Source organism: Phoxinus phoxinus (assembly GCF_949152265.1).
Source record: "Phoxinus phoxinus genome assembly, chromosome: 6".
NCBI classification, from domain to species: Eukaryota; Metazoa; Chordata; class Actinopteri; order Cypriniformes; family Leuciscidae; genus Phoxinus; species Phoxinus phoxinus.
In genome coordinates this window covers 10,907,968-10,920,430 of record NC_136881.1, presented here as the reverse complement: position 1 = coordinate 10,920,430, position 12,463 = coordinate 10,907,968, and the positions used below count along the sequence as shown (strand labels likewise).

At 36.3% G+C, this 12,463-nt stretch overlaps 1 protein-coding gene across 9 annotated transcripts; it reads right to left on the bottom strand.

Annotated features, from left to right (window-relative positions):
- Positions 1–11: 11 nt before the first annotated feature.
- fip1l1b (FIP1 like 1b) lies at positions 12–12,214 on the bottom strand. Of its 9 annotated transcripts, none has more exons than XM_079616410.1 (18): positions 11,753–12,214; positions 11,558–11,651; positions 10,616–10,673; positions 10,217–10,334; positions 9,761–9,867; positions 8,894–8,955; positions 8,665–8,772; positions 8,445–8,575; positions 7,446–7,561; positions 7,206–7,259; positions 5,860–5,959; positions 5,612–5,765; positions 5,402–5,428; positions 5,130–5,184; positions 2,280–2,338; positions 1,932–2,115; positions 1,573–1,722; positions 12–351 (listed from the first exon to the last, which is right to left on the bottom strand). In XM_079616410.1, exons 2-18 carry the CDS (start codon positions 11,634–11,636, stop codon positions 210–212), a joined length of 1,704 nt encoding a protein of 567 aa, XP_079472536.1. In that variant the 5' UTR covers positions 11,637–11,651; positions 11,753–12,214; the 3' UTR covers positions 12–209. The 9 variants fall into 9 exon arrangements, with proteins under 9 accessions (XP_079472536.1, XP_079472540.1, XP_079472535.1 ...); XM_079616414.1 differs by having other exon boundaries at positions 2,280–2,335; positions 11,749–11,911; XM_079616409.1 differs by having other exon boundaries at positions 11,558–11,661; positions 11,753–11,894.
- Positions 12,215–12,463: the final 249 nt, after the last annotated feature.

The window sequence follows — 12,463 nt, the reverse complement described above, 5'->3', positions numbered from 1 at the left end:
CACAACAAATATTAACAAATGCTCTTTTTTTAATCCAACAAATCAACATCTACATGGTACAACTGCACTGGAAAAAACAACTAAACGAAAAAAAAGGTAAACATGAAAACAAAAGGAAGGTAAATTGGATTCTAGTTTCATTTAGCATGATTTGGTTGACAACCAGCGCTCTCATAAGAAGGAAGGAGAGCGGAGAAGACGGACAGGAGTTACTCCATGGCCTCCTGGTTCTCCTGGTCAACAGAATGCTCTTCGCTGGGCTCCTTGCCCTCTTTGCTCCTCTTGGACTTCTTGTGCTTGTGGCGCCGGTGACTGTCACCCTCCTCGCTGTCATGTCTTCGTCTGCTACTGCTGTGATGGAAGAGAGAAAAGAATAAGGACCTTGAAGGGAATGCAGAGCACTGTATGAGACTGTTACAATAATGGAAATTACCTTTCCTATTACAAGGCATTATTAGCCCTCTTAAATTGATTTCCCAGGGATTTTGGTTTTACAGTATAAGGGCAATTTTATTAAATATACGACTCATCTTTTGTGTCAAATTCTTAAATCAATACATCTTTTTAAATATTTTTTTTAAACAGTAACTTCCCTTAGAATAATAAGACACTATAAGGCTGTTACCAAACAAAATCCATCTTTGCACTGCACTGAAGTGGCATTTAGTGACAGTTTAATGCTGCTCAGAAGTGACATGAATGCATTTACAATTACAACTGCATAAATAATGTTATGAGATAAATGTTTGAAATATAAAACGAAATTATGGGAAAAATGAAAAGATGCTTTTAAATATGAAACTAAAGTCATCGTCACTCACTTGACGAGTGAGTCATTGGGTCATTTAAAATGGCTGATTCATTCAGGAACTAATCAAGCAACGGTCTACGAATGGGTCATTGAATCAATCACTCATCTAATCCGTTCAAAAATGTGGATTTATTAAGTAATGAAACACCACTGTGTTGATGCGCAACGGTGCTGCTTTGGCTTTGTTTGGAACTATTTTTGTTGGCGCAAGAGCAAAATTAGACAATATTGTCTCTAAATGTAAATCAATTAACATAATTTTTTTATTGAACAGTTGTATAAAATCAATATAATATTTGCAATCAATGCTGATATTCAAGAAAACAGCAGTCTTTCTCATGCGATACTGCTTAACTACATCCAATATTAAAAACAAGAACTTTTCGATTTTTGGTAGCCTGGGAAAACCCTGACGAACTTCCGGCAAATTTAGGATTTGCTCTGCAAGTCCGTCTGGCCAAGAGCCCATTCAAGCCCATTTCCAATTTTTCCAAATCGAGGCATCAATCACAAATGTTGAGGCGGGCTTTACACAATAACGATCGCTATGATTGGTTTTAGGTCTATCCAATTGCGCCCAGAGGCATTTGCGCAACGTCAGTTGGTGACGCCCCTTTGGAAATGGGCTGTGAATGAACCTTCCCCAGACCCACTCTCAGTTACAACCGAGAAGGGTCTGGTGTCAATTTGGGGAAATTTTTATACATTTTGGTGGCATTTTTACCCAAAGCCTCCATTAATTTTCGACCCTGATATGATACCTCCGTGATGACTTGTGCCTCCCCTCCTCTTTTTCTCTGTGTCTCCTCTCTCTGTGACGCTCCTCCTTTTCGCGGCTCGCTCGCTGCTCCCGATGCCTCTCGTACCCTCTTTCTCCATACTCACGGTAAGAACGATACCTTTCTTCATCACTGCAAAAGACCAAGTTTAAATCAATAAAAAAGTTAAAAAAAGAAAAAAAAGAAACTAGGCCAAAATTATTTAATTCTAGACAAAGTTAAAGTCAAAGATTCCGAAGAGTTTTTTCTTTGGAATAATGATAAGAATTTAAAGTAAAATCTAAATTTGTCGGTTTAATGACAATTTTACAGTAAATGAGTGGGTTGACATCATCTTTGACCTGTTATATGCCACAGGGGTGGGACTGTGGTCTCTCTCGTGGCCCCGTTGTTCCCTCTGCCTCTCCCTTTCTCGCTCTTTTTCCCTCTCTTTGTCTCGCCGAGGGTAGTAGTCCCACTGTTTTGGGTTGTCCATCAAACCGGGCCAGGGGCTAACAGCTCCTTGCATGGGTGGAGGAAACCCACCTGAAAACAGAACCATAGGAACAAACCCCAATGCGCATGATTCTTAATTGAGGTTAATAAAGCCTGGAATATATTTAAGTACTTGTGACCTGTACCGAGATCTAAATTAAATGAGTTTTCCAGGTGAATATAATAGACAGGGGAGCTGCTACCACACTACTTACCTGTAGGAAAAGGGTATGGAGCAACAGGACGTCCATCATATCCTCCTGGGTGCCCACTGCTAAAACAGAACGCACAGGCAATTAAGGAACTGTTAAAGTGCAAGTCAAGTATAACATTTTAAATGGTTACAGAAAATGTTGTTTCAAAATCGTCAAGTATGTAAATCTAAATACATGCTTACAAGAATTACCCAAGGATAAAAGGAACACAAAAATAAACATCACATATACAGAAATTGTCAAAAACAGTTTTCAATCAAAATGATCTACACTACCATTCAAAGGTGTGAAGTAAAGAAGTTTAAAGAAGTGCAGCAAGGCTGAAAAATAGCAAAAACAGTAGTAAACACTGTAGTAGTATTGTGAAATATTATTACAATTTTAAATATCCGTAGTCTATTTTAATACATTTTAAAATCTAATTTATTTCTGTGATGCAAAGCTGAATTTTCAGCATAATTACTCCACTCTTCAGTGTCAAACGATCCTTTAGAAATCATTCTAATTAGGGATGTCAATTTTCACAAGTTCCCATGATCGATCGTCGTTTAAATTAACGATCAATTAATCGATTAATCGTTAGCCTTAATACTGCAAAAGGCGTCTGTTGCAGTGGCATGGCCAACAGCGTGACAGGGTCTGCAAACCCTGCTCAAAACGCGATGTTCCTCGCCAAATGAATGAGAATGGTTTTTAATCTAAATAAAGGGCTAGTCGGATTGTAAAATGTTTTGATGTGATTGATCATTTAATTTAATTTAATAATCAAATATAATGACTACTACTAATACAGCGCGTCACCACCACCGCCTCAGATGCGTGCAGAATGTGTGACTGTTGTGGACGTGCTCTCCCTGGAACAACGCACTGAAGACGGCAACTAAACCCAATGCATTCACAACGATTTAATACAATAGTGTTCTCATGTTATGTAATATGTCAGTCCCAAATTATTCATCGTTATTATTAGTCGTGCATTTCTGTTTGAGTTGCGCGCGCTGAATGAATAGGCTACCGTTAAACTGGAGAAGTTTGCTAGCGCGTTATTTAACTCAAAGAAACGCATCCTATATGAGATTAATCAGATATATTCAAAATAAACATAATATTACATATTATTTCTGCACAAAATGACGTGAATGCACAAGTGAACTTGAACTAAGTTACGTGCCATTCATTCAGAATGACTGTGGAAGCGCTCTTCCTGGACACGACAACTAACCTCAAATAATGCACAATGTTTTATTACAATATTGTTCTCTTTATAATGTTATGTAATATGACAGTCCTCCCAATAGTCATTAGACGTGCAGTGCCGTTTGAGCTGCGCGTGCTGAAGCTGATCACGCTTTACTACAGCGTTAATTCAAGGGGTACAAATGCATCCAATATAAGATGATAAATCAGATATAGATAGGCATACACAAAATAAACAATATTACAACTTACATTTGCACAAAACAAAAGGCTGCGAATGAACATGCAAACTTATAGTCATAATGAAGGTGTAAAATGGACCCAAACAAAACACCTCGCTTTGTTTCGCGGTTGAGCAGCACACACGCGCATGGACCTGCTTAATCGATGATCGATAAGTTGTATCGATTAAATGTATTATCGACAATTAATCGATCGTCGATTAATCGTTAACATCCCTAATTCTAATATGATGATTTGGACATTTCTTATTATCATCAATGTTGAAAACATTTGTGGAAGCCATGATATAGAACAAAATTAAAGAAGCACCGATGCTAAATTTATCCGCCGATACTGATAGCCGATTATTCAGAATAATATCAGCCGATGCCGATAGTTTGATTTTTCTTAAGGAAAAATAATCTCTATCAAATAATGCTGCAAACTATTCAGGGAACGATCTCATTTGGTAAACTATAACATTAGAGGTTAAAATTAAGAACAGAGCTATTATATTCAACTGTTATTAATTTCCAAATATAATATTTACACTCAAATAAAAGCTGAAATGTTTGTATAGGCATACAACTCATTGCACATATGGTAGTTTTCATAAACACTTCTTCAGGGCAAATTTATAAAAAAATACATATATAATTAACACTAAATAAGCTCTTCTTTAGTGTTTTTATAGCTAACTAACGAACTGTGAAAACTGGTTAACTTTCTTGAGGTAAATGCAACCTTTAAGTGACAGTGTTTACAAGCTGTTTTATTGACGTCTTTCCGCAGTTGAAACACAGATTGAGTGATTACATGAGTCATGATACGGATTGCGGTAAGTTTGTTATCTGTATCTTTCAACATACCTTCTGATATTCATGCATTTTTTTTTCTAGATATAATTTGTATTAAAGTGGATGAAAAAGACGTGTTGCTGCTTGAACTGGCGCTACAGCGATCGGTCACGTCACATTTAAGAGCGTCAAAACGCCATTTATTGTTTGAATTGCGTGATAAAATGTACAGAATTTGAAAGCTGAGACTTTGTTTCTTCTCAGATGTAACAAAGCAAAAAGCTCTTTGCGATTACATACAATGTTTGATGTAGGGAAAAACCCGTAGATCTGGCAACCTTGGCTTGAACTACAGGTGATATATGAGGTCAAATAAAGCCTGCATTAATGTCGCTTTTTTTTAACTGTTAAAGCCTTAGTCACATTTACTTGCTAAATTCAACAAGAGAGATTTTCTTAAAAACACAGCATGAGTTGTAGTTTGACACGTCTTTCCGCACCCTTTTAAATGACAGGATATAATCGGCACTAATCATTGGCTGTTTTTAAACAATTGGCCGATGGCAGATATATATATATATACACACAAGAAATGTTAACAGAAGTATTAGAATTGTACAGAAGCTACACCTACTTGTCCATAGTAGGAATCAGTGAAGGAGGAGGTCCTCCTGTGGGAGGAGGGAAATCTACAACATAAACAGAAACAAGATTTAAACAGTGACCAAAACAAGTATATTTATAAAAAAACACAGGAATAATTAAGATTTTTCAACACAATCAGTCATAAAATTTGCAATTACACACACAGGTGCTTTGAAAAATTTGTAGAGCTTTTTTTGAGTTACTTTTGCTATGTTTGTCATGTTATGACACACTCGAACATTCAAAGAAGGATAAACTTACTGGGAGGCGGAACAGTGATTGGCATCCCTGAAAAAAAAAAAAAAAGATTTAAATAATCCTTCCGTAACTGCATTGACCATGAAAAATACATTACAAATGCTACTAGAAACCGCAATATCAATGCTGTTGAAAGTGATACATTCATACGTTTTTCATATAGATTTAAAGTAAAAACAAATAAAAAATGAATACAGAAAATAAATGTCTTACGTGGAGGAGGGATTAGAGGTGGAGCCTGACTGACAGGAGGAGGGAGGAATGGAGGAGGGGGGATGTTTGGAGGCAGTGGCCCTGGAGGAAAGAAAGGTGGCGGCATCTTAGCCACGGCGGGTTCAGTGTCCGAGGTGGAATGTTCCGAGATCACCTACGAGTGTTAAAGTCACATGATTCAGTTCCCAGATATGTAGCTGTACAGTGTGGAGACTGAGGAGAGCGTGAGGGCATGTCATGTGTGTAACCTGGATGTTATTCCCCTCCAGATTGTGGCGACGTCGTCCTTCCACCCTGCTAATGGTGGCAGTCCCTCCTCCAATCACATCTATGGTCCCGGGCGTCTTCCTGCAACAAAAACGTACGTACACATACAGCTTTAGGGTGTACATGCATTTCTGTGTTTTTACAGATGAATACATACATAGCACACGTCAGAGGAGGGCAGGACGATATGACTATGTACCATGGATGATATATGTGTGCATTAAGACTGCTTTCTCATTTCAGAAGTACAGTGCAGATGTACCACACAAGTCCAAATAAAGAAAAAACTGGTTATTAAGGGGTGTAACGTGAGTTTAGTTGGTTACATCTGCCAGACAACTAGTGTTATTTTTGTATTTTCTTATATACTATTATATTATTTATCAATATTTTGAATTGGCTTTTATTTTTTTTATTTTCAGTGTTCATTTTAATTTAAGCTTTTGTTCATAAGTTTTTATTAGTCTTTTTAAAATAAAAATTATAATTGTAGTTTTTTTTTATTCATTTTTATTTAAATTCTAGTTTTTTTTTTTCATCTAATATTAATATTTTACTTTATTTCAGCTTTATTTGTAACAGTTTTAGTTAATAATAACACCAATGCAGGCAACGTTGTAACTCGCAACATTAATTTGCAAGTGTGTTTCCACCATAAATGTTGTGCATTTATTCCGTATGGTTTGCACGTAAATCATGTTCCAAATTCAAAAGAGAATAATAAATCAATTATTTAATTCCTGCTTTAGCTTCATTTGGAACCATTGTCGTAGACGGAGCAAAAATAGACTGTCAATACGGTCTCTAAAATGTAAATTACTAAAATATTAACTTTTTGTGCATTGAACTTTTGTATAAAAGCACACTCACAAATCGTGCGTTCATTCCAAATATCAGCCCATTCTTCCAATATTGTTTTAATAACAACATGGCGGTTTAAAATATAATCCAGCAAAGATAATTGTATTGTGATTCAAAGTGAATACACTATAAAATACAATTTTGGTCATACTGTCCACCCCTACCAGAATGTCATAACTAACTAGGTAAAAACACACACATAAAAAAAAAAATCAATATTAAATACAGCACTAAAAGCTACACAGTTCTGCAGAAAAAACGGTCCAGTTTGCTGAGCCCGTCGTCATAGCAGCAGATTTTGTCTTGCTATTTTTTTCATAGTGCTTTGTAGATTAAAACATCACCAACAGACATTAACTGCACTCATCAATAAAACATAGAAAGACAACAAATGAAGCCCATTAAATTTCATATTTAAATGTCAGGCCTTGTAAGACAAACCACTCCCATGTCACCTCCCACTTACGTATAATAGGGCATTTCTTGAGTGGGAGGACCTGCCCAGTGTGGAGGGGACATCCTATGAGAGCATGGGTAAGGGGAGACAGGAAAAAAATTAGTTACTAGTCCCCTCTCCCACATGACAGATGCAGGACAAACACTATACATGCATTCTCAAACATGACTGAAACTGGTGTGGAAACTCCTGAAACAAATGACGACTTCTACTAGTCAACGTGTGAGTGAACGTGTTTATGTTCCATACCTTGCTGGGTTGATTCCTGTTTTATACAGGTTGGATGGAGTGGAAAAGTCTGCTTTAGATGCATGAGTAGGTATTGTGATCTCCTTCTCACTGTTACCTGTACGACCCTGCTGAACCTGAAAGAAAGGAGGAGGTGGAAAAGGTCCAAATGTTAATTAGGACAACTATATCTATCAAAATGCACACTTTACTAGTAGTTATATTAATTAGTCATTAAATTACTACTACCATGAGATTATTAGACTGAAATGTAACAGCTAGGGTTTGAAATGGAAAACTAGCTCTTATTCAAAACAATTTTTGCAGAACTTCAGGACACTTTCGATTGTATGCAGATTCTTTTTAAATACTTCTAGATAATCTGCATACAATCGAAAGTGTCCTGAATTTCTGCTAAAATAGAGTTTCAAAAGTTTGGGGTCAGTAAAATTGTTTTATTTGTATTTAAATTAATACTTTTTTCAGCAAATATTAATTAAATTGATCAAGTGTGACAGTCTAGAAATTCAATGTTCCAAAATATTTCTAATTCAAACCAATGCTGTTCTTTTTGAAATTTCTATTAATAAAATAAAATATTGAGTAGCATAACAGTTTTCAAGAAGAAGAAGAAGAAGAAATGTTTCTCAAATAAGCAAAACAGCATATTAGAATGATTTCTGAAGGATTATGTGACTAGTGTTGGGCTCCATAGTCATATTGTCAGCCTGTGAGATTTGTAATTTCCATAAATAAATAAAAAGCTATTTTAAGAGAAGTGAAGTTGCCAGATATGAAGTTGAAATTGTTAATTTTGTCCAAGATCTGTATAATAGTTTCTTTCTGATTTCACTTCTGTGGAAATTTGAAATGATCTGAGAGTAATTCATGCTCAATAATTGTTTTCCAAACATTACAAATCACTAAGGAATCAATAAAGGACCTGAAATAGTAGAATCAAAACCAGAATTGTTAAACTCTTTACAATTTCCATCCCTGGTAAGAGTTGATTATGCTTACTGAGATCTTGCTAGTGGTGGATCCAATGTTGAGAATATCGAGGCCCATGCGTAACCTCTTCTGCTTTTCACAGTACGCTTTCCACGTGTCCTCATTAAAACCATAGTTAAAATAGTCAGACAAGTCCGCACCTGTAAACACACATACATATAACACTATGTAGACAGACACCGTATGCAAAAGCCACAAAAGGGACTTCAAACTGGTTCATAATACACACCTGGCTTCCTCCATGGTTTCTCCTCAAAGGATTCCACATCCACTTCCAGGACTGGAACTCCATTGATGCTGCCTGGAGCTTCGAGGTCTACGCCCTTCACTTTAGAACCTACCGAGTACACACAAACTATGTCAGGAGCCCACAAATGTTGCATTGCATAGAAAGGCCTCTATAAGTAAATTGATGTATTTAAAGTTCCAAGCTTTGCAAAACACATTGATTCACTCACCTCCGTACGCTCTGCTGCCAGCTGATTTTATGTTCAGATTCACTGGAGTTCCCCCATATGCCCTGCACAATAAAACATCATAAATACATCAGTTCTGCAGTCATATATCAAAATAAAAAAAATATTTGTTCTTTTTCCTCTTCAAAACAGCAATGACTTTAAGGACCCCATAATGCCATTACTGCCCATGATATTTAAGAAGCCAAAGCATTAAATGGATAATTCATCCAAAAATGAAAAATCTGTCATCATTCATTCCCCCTCATGTTGTTCATAAGTCCATAAGACTTTAGTTAATTTTTGAAACACAAATTATTAGATTTTTTTATTGAAACCTGAGAGGTTTCTGTCCCTCCATTGAAAGTCCAAGTAAACAAAACTTAGATCCAAAAAAAGTCACAAAGGTGTCGTAAAATGAACAGATTAAACGGATAGTTCGCCCAAAAAGAGTGAAAATTCAATCTGTTCATCATATAAAGTGATTGTGTCTCTTCAGAAAATTTGGACTAAACCACTCACTTCATATGGTGTTTATGAACGTTTTGAAGCGTCAAAGAAAGCTCTCAGAATTCATCAAAAAGATCTTCATTTGTGTTCCGAAGATGAACTAAAGTCTTATGGGTTTGGAACGACATGAGGGCGAGAAATTAATGACTGAATTTTCATTTTTGGGTAAACTATGCCTTTAAATTAAGGCTTTTATTTACATTTTTAGGTTTGTTTTAGCGTGTGATGTACACACAAGCTTCCATGTTGTACTATATGTCATCCTCTCTATGAATGTGTTTTTATGTGAATAAAAGCCTATAAGAAACCAACGTGAACCTTACAATCTTCATGATGCAAGAACAATCACTAAACGCTTACGTGTATTGTGGCGCCCCTGTTTTGATATCTCCAATGGTGACACGGACATCATCATCGTCATCATCACTATCGCTCTCGCTGTCTTCATCTTCTCCAGGTGCTTCCTCCTAAAAAAGAAACAAAGTGTGTCCTATTTTATTCTATTCTTTTTTAATGACTGAACATATCTAATCAATATAAAGGTTACAGATGTGTAACTCAATCTAAAATTTGCCAATTATTAATTACAAAAAGCAAATAAAAAATATGCCAAATATCCATTCATACCTAGGACGATGACTATTATTAAAATAAAATTGTTATTATATTCATAGTTATTGGTGTGACTGTGAGTGGGTCATAAGTCATTAAAAACTCAAATCCACATATTTGCAGGTTTCGCCACACAAAACTGGCACACATAAATCAACTCCATCAAAACTGAATAAGGTTGCTTACAGTGATCTTGATTGTTACCTGACTGGCCACACCATTTCCAGTAGTGGTGGTGGTAGTGGTAGTGGTAGTGGTGGTGGCGTTGGTTGTCTCGGTGGTCTCGGTGACCTCCTCAGTATCAGGAGGAGCAGAGGTCACACTGGAAACACAGACAGATCAGCGCGAGAATGAAGAAAACAATGCCGATGAACCCCTTAGTTAACTTGAAGAAGCGAACCATTGTACTGACGCGTGTTTTACACGTTTTCAACCTTTCTCCTGCTAATTAGATTTCAGTTTAATTTGGGGTCATTTTAAGGTCAATTTTAGGATTCGGGTCCCTCACATACGGATGATCTTACTTGGGGGTCCATGGCATCTAAAAAAACAAAAACAAACGAAAACCCCAAGTCTACTGTAGGTAAGCGTGTCATATCTCACCTGATGGCTGCTGTCAGTTTGGCCTCTTCTTCTTCAGTTTCTTTACTTTCACCTTCATCTGTTAGAAAGACATAATGCATGAGTGACAAACTGACTATGGGCTGAAGGTACCCCATTTCTATAGGTTAGAAATGAGTTAAGCTGCTCCCAATATAAATATTTCATATTTACCTTACAGAATTATGAGCATATTTGAAAGGTATTGTTGAACAGATTCTCAAATTCATTCTACACCAGAATCTATTCGAGATTTCATTAAATTCTCTTTCAATCCCCACAGAATGAGAAGTAGCGTATTTCTTAAAGTGAAATACAAATAGAACAAAAAAAGAATCAAGAATGTGTTTACAGATTCGAAAGGTATTGTTGAACAGATTCTCAATTTCATTCTACAATAGAATTCGATATTTTATTAAATTCTCACGTATGCCCCTCAGAAAAACAAGTAACGTTAGCATAGCGATTTTTAAAGTAGCAAATAAATAGAACAAATTACAATCAAGAAGGCGTTAACATATTCTACCATAAAATAAGTGAAGACCGCAAGATCGTATAGATTCTAACAGAATTCTCAGAGAAATATTAGATAGTCTATTTACATAATAATATTTATTAAGCAGCGAAGAAAAAGATTTCAACGTGAATAAAAAAAGCGAATCTACCTCAACTCCCTTTCAGGAAAGATCAACGTTAGTCTCAAAAAGCATAGAATCTAATATATTCACAAATTCCCTCGTAAAGATTTCTTAAAGCACGGACGTGAATTCAAATTATTGAGGGAAGTGACAGATATCTCATAACACTGCAGTATAAAGGCCCCTACATTAACCAACTTGGCATTTTGTGCTGCACATTAAAGCACACTTCTCCAGAGCAGTTAGTGTTCAACAGCAAAGTACAGTAACGTTAGACGAGAGTAAGTTAGATGTGGCGCTCACTGACCCCCGTACAGCCATTCCTCCTCCTCGTCTCCTGCACTGGCATCAGTGGTGGTGGTTTTATCCGCCTCCTCTGCAGACATCTTCTCCTCTGGCCTCTACAACGCGCTCCAGAAGCCAAACACAAGGTCAGATTAAAACCCACCAAATCCGAACGGGCGCACAAATGTTTCGGAGGGAAAAACACAAACGCACATACAAATTTAGAAACCAAACGTATCAAATGATGTTTAGGGAGCAATCCACACTTCCTACAGCCTCTGTAGGATGTTCTTGCAGACTTGAGGACATCACTTCCGGTTCATGAGTGTACAAACTAAAAGTCTCTCAGTTGAGTTCACTGCGTTCACTGTCTACCAGTAAAAGGTTTGGACACGGTTGACAAAAGTTATGTTTCTTATGATCACAGTTTTGCTCACGCTTAAATGCTGAGAATTAGTTCATTTTTCAGTACAATGTATTTCTTCAAATCATTTCTTTCACTATTTTAATCAAAATTTGTATTCCTTCACTATTTTTATACTTCGGATACCCAGAGTGTGCAGAGTATCTAAACAAAGGGTGACTGATTTAAATCTATACTAGCCTACTACTACTACTACACTGTACAAATATATATATATGATCAATAAGTTATGACAACATGGCCTGTTTTTACTTTGTTTTAAATCCATTTTCTACTTTTTAAGTCAGTTTAATGTAAATGTGTACAGACTTTCAGCTGTTTCCAATGAACAAATCAAACAAAAGTCATTTAAATAGTTCAACACAAACAATGTTTCAAGTGGTTTCCTCAAATTCAACTAAAAAAAAATTTTTTTTAATTGATTATATAGCCTACAATCACCCAAAGGTTTCTTTATAATGAACAGAACAAAAAGTGTAATGCTTTATGGTATAAGGTATAACC

Bases quoted from the DNA above. Each gene is read 5' to 3' on its own strand.
- fip1l1b (XM_079616406.1), bottom strand. From the start codon at position 11,636: ATGTCTGCAGAGGAGGCGGATAAAACCACCACCACTGATGCCAGTGCA. The intron at 7,562-8,444 runs GTAAGCATAATC...CCTTTCTTTCAG, and splicing joins CCACCACTAGCAAGATCTCA to GTTCAGCAGGGTCGTACAGG. The intron at 2,116-2,279 runs GTAAGTAGTGTG...TTCTGTTTTCAG, and splicing joins TCCATACCCTTTTCCTACAG to GTGGGTTTCCTCCACCCATG.